Here is a 7,619-nt window from a genome sequence, read left to right on the forward strand (position 1 = left end):
AGCCCGGTTCCCGGAGGAGCGGCCTGGCGGCGTAGGCGCCAGCGGGGGTCGCGGGGTTTTCCTTGCCGTTGGCGTGCTGAGGCCAAGCCTCCCGTCGGCACGGCGTCACGATGATGACCGGACGGCCGGGCCGAGTGCCCTTGGAGTTTCTGCCGGACGAGGCCCGGAGCCTGCCCCCGCCCAAGCTGACCGACCCGCGGCTCCTCTACACCGGCTTCACGGGCTACTGCGCCGGCCTCCTGGATAACGCGATCCGGCAGAGGCCGGTGCTGCTGACGGGTGAGGGCCTCCGCCTCCCATCTCCCGGGGTCTGGTTCGCCTCGCTGGCCCGCCTCGTGGGGCCTTATGTCATTTGGCATTGAAGTGTAAGGAAGCAGACATGCCCACAGGACTCGGGACCGGGTCCCCTGCGCCCCCGCCCCTCTGTTCCCCTTATTTCCATGGGGTGTGCACAGATGGACCTTCACCCCCTGTCATGCACTGCAGTACCGCATTTCATTTTCGCATGCCTCGTGGGCGGCTATGGTCCACGAAGGACAAAACTGACCCTGAGACCTTAAAGCAGCTTCCTCAAGGTCATATGGCTAGTAAGTAGCGGAGCCCGTTTTAGAACCTAGTGTATGGTGGGAACCAGTGCTGTCAATCAGTGAGCATAGGAACAACCAGGGTTTTGTTAAAATGGGGGTTCGGATTCAGTAGGTAGGTCTGGGGAGGGACTGGATAGTGCATTGCTCACAAGCTCCCTGCTGCTGCTGTTGGTGTGGGGATGGTACTCGCCTGGGTGTGTGTTGTCGTCTGTGGCAGAGTCGCTTCTAACTCACAGCGACTCCCCCGTGTACACCGGCATGAAACCCAGCTGGGTCCTGCACCATCCTCACAGGTGTTAGGATTGAGCCCATTGCCGCCCCCACTGTGCCAATCCACCGCATCAAGGCCTTCCTCTTTCCTGTCTCTCTACTGTACCACGCATGATGCCCTTTTTACTCCCAGGGAAATCTACCCAGGGGAGAGAGGCTCTAAACCACTGGGGTCTATTGCTCACTCTGGCCCACTAGAGAGACCGACTATCTTGTTAAAGAAGAAGACCGTCAACAAGAGGGATCGACACTGACTGCACCCGTGCGCTCCACATGAGAACAATTGTGAGGATGGCACAGGGCCGGGCAGTGCTTCGTCCTGTTGCACACAGAGTTGCTATGAGCCGGATGGCACCCAGCAACAGCGTCCTCATATTAGCTGGTGCAATCGCTATATTAAGTATTGCGTGTCCAAAGGGAGGGAAACTTTGGAAGAGAGGCCCTTGAATCAGACAGATACTGGAAGCTTCCAGTGGGAACAAACTAAAATTCATTGCCATTTGTGTTGATTTCCAGCTCACAGCATCCTTATGGTACAGGGTAGAACTGCCCCTGTGGGTTTGCGAGACTATACCTTTCTCCTGCAGAATGGCTGATGTGGTTAGCAGTTCTGTGCAGAGTTATCTCCTTGGGTACTAACCAAAAAAAAGATGGTTCAAATCCACCTTTTTAGACCTGAAGACAGGCCAGGGCATTGGTAGTCAAGAAAATCCTATGGCTTGACATGAGTTGGAATTCACTTGAAGGCAACCGGTGTGGGTAGCTTGGGTTGGAAGAAAGCTAAGGTGACGGTTAAGCCAGCAAGAATCACTCCTGCAAGCGCCTTTTTCGCCTTCTAGCTACATGTCCTGCCTGGTGGTTGGCTCCCGCTTATCAAACCCCAGCACTTCCAGTGCTCAAGTAGTACCAGAATCCCCGCTCCCTCAGAGAAGACCCTTCCTCACAGAAGGAGTCAACCCTGCCCATTTTTGCCTCTGAAGATGTGGTGGTGTCTCCTTTTTGATGGCCAGTCCACGTTTCCCCAAGCCCCTCTCAGAGTGTAATGAGAAGATCCAGTGTGGAATGAAATGTTCCTACTCCACTGCTTCTAGCTGAGTCACCGTGGGCAAGCCTCTTAGAGCCGAAGTTTTCCACCTGTAAGATGCTACTACTTTATCTATTGTCAGTGAAGTGGGATTCTGTAGGTAAAGTTTGTGGCACAGAAAGTACTAGACAAAGTCCCCTAGCTGCTGTTAATGCAAGCATTTTACCTTGCTTGTTAAACCTTTACTGAGCTTTCTCTCTGCCAGGCACCGGGTTGGTATGGTCCACATGGGACGGAGACTGTGCAGAGAAGTAAAGGTTGGCAGGAACATGGCGTGTTCCACATAGTCTAGCCCCGTTGTTATCAAACTCGCATTATTTGTGCTTAGTTGTTGTTAGGTTCAGAGAAATAGGAGTATAGTGGTTAAGAGCACATACGTTTGACATCATCTCCACTTGTCACGTTTGATTCTGGGGAAATTAGCTACCACTGTGAATTTGTTTCCTTATTGTTAAAATGGGGATAGTGCCCACCTCTGTGTGCATCAAGGAGTCCTGGCGGTTCAGGGAGTGGGTAAGCACTTGACCACTCACAGAAAGGCTGGAGGTTCAAACCCTCCAGCTGCTCCCTAGGAAAGCCATGTGGGAATCTGCTTCCAGGAAGATTTACATACAGCCTGGGAAACCCAGTGGGGGCTCTTCTACTCCTACAGGGTCTCTCTGAGTTAAGGGTTGAGTTTTGTGGCTCTTGAGAATCCAATGAGATGATGCATGTAAAGCACTTAGCCCAGGCTTCCTGTGTTCCTGGGACTTCGCTGCATGGAACTGGTTATCCTCAGCAGCATTTATTAATATATGTTGTGCCTGTCCACCTCTGTGCCTGGCATAGAGTTCTCAAATAGTCATTAAATGAATGGGCATCTGTGGACTATAAAGAAGTATAAAGATCAGTTTTGCTGTAAGCTTATACACTTCAGGTAACAGGTGTGACATCATACATTTTGTTTCTAAGGACATTGGAGGCATGGGGGAGGAGAGAGAATTGTAATGGGGTTTCAGACCCTGGCCCTGGAGAGGACCTGTGCATTCTGTGGGTAAATGGAGAACTCACCCTCACGGCCATTCAGTGGTTTCTGACTCATAGCAACCCTGTAGCCCAACAGGACAGAGTAGAACTGCCGCTCTGGGTTTCCTAGGCTGCCGCTCTGTACAAGAGCAGGCAGCCTCATCTTTCTCCCGCAGAGCAACGGCTGACCATGTTGCCCACTGGACTACCAGGGCTCCTTATTCTGGGGGAAGAATTGGGAGGATTTTTTGGTCAATGAAATCAAATCGTACAGATCTTTTTTCAACGTAGCAGGAAGCATTAACAGCTGTGTTCCTTCCATCGCTTGTTTGTGCACCTGTGTTGCTGGTTATTGCTCCTCAGTCGGTGTGTTTGAGCTGGCCCTACTCATAGCTACCCCGTGGGCAGCGGGACAGGACCCTGCCCAGCCCTACCTGGAATTTACAGTGAGGTTAGTGACCGAGAGTAGTGCACAAAATTAAATGTTTCTTGGTTTCTAGTTCCATATATCAGTGTTTTGTGGTATCCTCAAAGAGCATGGTGGCTTCCAGGTGGAGATTCCCTGAGGAAAGGAAAGAGGGGTAAGAGGGTCTTGGTGGGTGGGTGTCAGCGAGAGAATACTATTTAGAGAGGAGAGCTTAGGGAAATGGGGACCTGGGGAGAGATCAACCCAGTCTTGGTGCTGGAATGACGTGTACACAGAAGCTTTTCCCTGAGGGATGCAGGGAAGCAGCGAGCATGTGGGGGTGTGTGCTGTGCAGAGGCACCTGGGAGAACTCACTGGCAGAACACTGAGAACTCTGGCTCAGTGTTGGCAGGTGGCCCCTGGGGGAAGCAGTGATCCTTTGGGCTGAGAGAAGATGCTAAAGAGCTGTGGGGCTCAGCCCGCTCCGGGCCTGATGAACTGACAGGACTCAATGGCTCAATCCTCCTGAAGGGGGTCAATTAGGAGCAGTGGCCCTCAGTCGAAAAGCACAACTCTGAAGAGATTCCCAAGGTATTTTGGCTCTGCCTTTACAGACTCTTACATGATAAAAGGAAGACTAAGTACAAGCTCCTGGATGCTGGACTAAGAGGGGGAACTGTGTCTTCTCCCCAATAATCACCCTTAGACCTAAATTGACAGATGGACAGAGGTACAGCCCTCGATGAATGATCTTAAAGTGGTTTGTTTTGTCTCCAGTGTACTGATCCCTGTTTGCTTGTTCATTGGTCACAAGAACAGTAGCTAAGCTATAAATGTAGTGCATCAAGAAAGCGCTGTACTGTACTCTCTCTCACAACGCACGTTCGTGAAGTCTCCAAAGGGACAAGAACAAGACAATTGCGGAGACGTAGCATCCAGACCGCGTGCCGCTCCACTGAGGCCCGCTGCTGGGGGCGCCAGCCCCTTCCTGTGAAGGGCCGGCTCTGCACTGCCACGTGGGAAGCTCTTTTCGTTGAGTGTGTTGAAAGAGCCATATCAACCCATTATGTGTCTGAAATGTAAAAACGTGCCGCTTAGAACACACTAACCGATGTGTGCTTTCTCTGGGATCTGCCCTTTGGATTTCAGGGGTGCATCGCCAGCTTCTGTACGTGACTTCCTTTTTTTTTGTTGGGTATTATCTTACGAAGCGCCAAGACTATTTGTCTGCTGTGAAGGACCATGATATGATCGCATATATGAAATCACATCCGGAGGATTTCCCTGAGAAAGGTATTTGCACTGTTCTCTCTGGTTACTTCTACCCATGTCTGTGGCTTCCGGGATTTCGTCTATAGACAAGAATTGTCTTGAATTCAGATGTGCAAGTTCTGACTGTGTACCCCCACACCCCTTGGTTACAGCCAACAAAATCCATATCCCCTCTGCCTTCCCAAGGAGTCCTGGTAGCATAGTGGGCTACACACAGAGCTACTAACCACAAGATCAGCAGTTCAAACCCACCAGCGACTCCTTGGGAGGTAGATGAGGCTATCTGCTCCCGTGAAGATTGAAAGCTCGAAGGGACAGGTCTGTTCTGCCCTAGGGTTCTCTGTGAGTGGAATCGACTCCATGACAGTGAGTTTGGGTCCTGTTGATTTCGGCCTTTCACAATCCTCCTGCTGCTCTGGGCCCTGCCCGACATGCTGCCTCTCCAAGTCTTTCTCTCTCACTTCCCAAGTGTCAGCGATCCCTGTCAGCTTCTTCTTCAGTAGTTCTCACCTGTGAACTCCCTCTCCTCTCCAGGGACATGGCGCTGAGAAGCGCTTGCTTGGACTGTGTGCTGCACTTGCCCTAGCCTGCCTCGGCCTTCCAGCTTAACTTCTGTCTGCTGAAAGTTCCAAATCAAATCAAATAAAACAAATATTGTCCCTGTGATAAAAGCCACGCTACACTCCTTACCATGGTCTCTTTTCCCAGCTGAGGTTAATTACCTACCCTCTGTCTTTGCTTCTCACAGGCTGGATCTTCATGTTTGTGTCCATAGCCTTTAGCACAAAGCCCACTGAGCAGGCTGACACGACCTGCCCAGAGCCTGCCTCAGTATCTGTATCTCCTGTTGCTCCACACTTGTCCTGTGAAATGCTTTGTCCTGAGCCTGCCCAGTATCATTTGGTACATGCTGTCCCTTCTTCTGGACACACTTTCTTCTCTCTCGCCCCTATCCCCACCTTGTCCAGCCAGTAAACACACTGTCTCCATGAAGCCTTTTCCCAGCTACAGGCAGGGACTCCCTCAGCACACTGTACCGATCTCTCCATCTGCAAATTTAATCGGATTCTAAGTGTTTTCTTGCCTGTATTTCACATGCCTGCACATTACACACAGGTGCACATACATCAGGCTGTATGTTGGGAGCTTAATGTCATAGGAAATGTTTTTTGTTTTTTTAATCTGTGCCAACCCAGGGCCTTAATAAATGACTGAGTGAATGAGTATCAGGAAATTTTTGAACTTGTGAATATATAAATAGACTTTCCTGTTCATGTAAATGTGCAGTATAAAACTTTTACAGTTTTTGGCTGAAGGGATAGCCTATTTAATGTCCCCGTGGCCTTCCATCCGTATTTGGTGTTTAGGGTTGAACCAAACGGTGTAGCTCTTTGTGTCCTAGAGACTGTGAAGACCAGTGCAAGCCCCCAGGCCACTGACCTCAAGTCAAATCCGATTCTCAGTGACCACCTTACATAGCATTTCTAGACCGCCAGTCTTCGCAGTAGCAGACCTTTCTCCCACCAGGGCTTCTTAAAGACTCGTCCACAGCCCTGAATAAAGGTTGTGTCAGGGAATGTGGAATATGTCGAACCTTTGAGGGTACAAGCTAGAAGGAATCTTGGAAATACTGATTTCTAAGGTGAGACCCAGTGGCTGGGCTGGTCCGAAGTCCCAGACCTTCTAGCGGTGTGCTGAGAGGTCTGTACGAGGCCCCTCTGCCTGCAGGCGTGCACCACGAGGTTCATGCTCCCTTTGGCAGCACGTCACCTGTAGGTGTGTCTAGAGCCGTGTACCAGCAGCAGGGAGATGGAGACCCAGGCCGTGGCCCCTCTTAACGTACCTCTGCCTATTCATTCTTTTCATCTGGCCATGCCATCTGGATGTCACTGCCACCAAATCCAGTGCCACTGAGTTAATACCAACTTATAGTGAGCTCGCCGTAGGAGTTCCAAGACTGTAGGTCTTTACACGAGCAGAGAGCCTCATCTTCCTCCCGAGGGGCAGCTGGTGAGCATGAACCTCCCACCTTGCAGTTAGCAGCCCAGTTATTATCCGACAGGCTGTCACGAAAATTTTTCTCCAGAGTTCCTCTTCACTACGTGAAACAAAGCCTCCGTGATTCACAGGTGGTGGTGGAGGTCCAGAAGACAGGAGGGTCTTGGGGACTTCTCTCCAGGAGAATGCTGAGCGCTCATCTTCCTTTGAGTGGTACGGTCTTTAAAGTTAGTAAGACTCATGGTTGTGATCTTTCCTCTTGTAGATAAGAAGAAGTATGCTGAAATTCTTGAGGAATTCTATCCAGTGCGTTGAAGCCTCACAGAATCCCGATTTTGCTGAAACTGCCCCTTCGGAATTCTATGGAACATGTTTCCACACCTGAAGTTTGCGTTAACCTGTATGTTAGCACCTTGCGATTAAAAGCCTTTCTGAGTACTCTGACTCCTTTTATCTTAAGAAAAAGAGTTCATCTGGGAATGATCAGTTACCACTCACCCACTGGGAAGGCATCTGACAGATTTCAAAAGGGAGTTAAGTTCTAACTCAAAGGGCAGCGAACTCCAACCCCCCGGGCCAAATCTGGTCTGTGAAGAAAGTTTTCCTGGAACAGAGTCATGATCATCTGTTGATGTGCGCTGTGACTGCTTCACATGCAGCGGTGAGGCTGGGCCCTGTGACAGTCCTTGGGGCTTGCAAAGCCTGAAAGACAAATGTCCTCTCTGGCCCTTCCAGGGAGCAGTTTGCCAGCTCCTCTGATGTGTGAGTAGGAAGTGGGCCCAATTATACAGGGCTTTGAAGGCGGGGCAAAGGAACCATGATTTATTCCTGTAGGGATTATCAAGTCTAGAGAGAGTTTGACATGGGAATGATGTGGTCAGCTGTGTATTTCTGAGCTCTGCATAGTATGGAGATGACTGGAAGGAGGAGGTGACCTTTGAGAACAATTAGGAGCTGATGAAAACCATGGTCTTAGTCAGGCATCCTCAAACTACGG

The 7,619-nt window shown here is 50.4% G+C and overlaps 1 protein-coding gene across 1 annotated transcript; it reads left to right on the top strand.

Moving 5' to 3' along the window:
* LOC101647009 (NADH dehydrogenase [ubiquinone] 1 subunit C2) lies at nt 1-7,060 on the top strand. Its single transcript, XM_004708851.2, has 3 exons — nt 1-279; nt 4,502-4,645; nt 6,888-7,060. Exons 1-3 carry the CDS (start codon nt 111-113, stop codon nt 6,935-6,937), a joined length of 363 nt encoding a protein of 120 aa, XP_004708908.1. The 5' UTR covers nt 1-110; the 3' UTR covers nt 6,938-7,060.
* Nucleotides 7,061-7,619: the final 559 nt, after the last annotated feature.

This window comes from Echinops telfairi, unplaced genomic scaffold (assembly GCF_000313985.2).
Source record: "Echinops telfairi isolate 266 unplaced genomic scaffold, ASM31398v2 ScPeMD7_1713;HRSCAF=2227, whole genome shotgun sequence".
Taxonomy (NCBI): Eukaryota; Metazoa; Chordata; class Mammalia; order Afrosoricida; family Tenrecidae; genus Echinops; species Echinops telfairi.

Bases quoted from the DNA above. Each gene is read 5' to 3' on its own strand.
- LOC101647009 (XM_004708851.2), top strand. From the start codon at position 111: ATGATGACCGGACGGCCGGGCCGAGTGCCCTTGGAGTTTCTGCCGGAC. The intron at 280-4,501 runs GTGAGGGCCTCC...TTTGGATTTCAG, and splicing joins GAGGCCGGTGCTGCTGACGG to GGGTGCATCGCCAGCTTCTG. The intron at 4,646-6,887 runs GTATTTGCACTG...TTCCTCTTGTAG, and splicing joins GGAGGATTTCCCTGAGAAAG to ATAAGAAGAAGTATGCTGAA.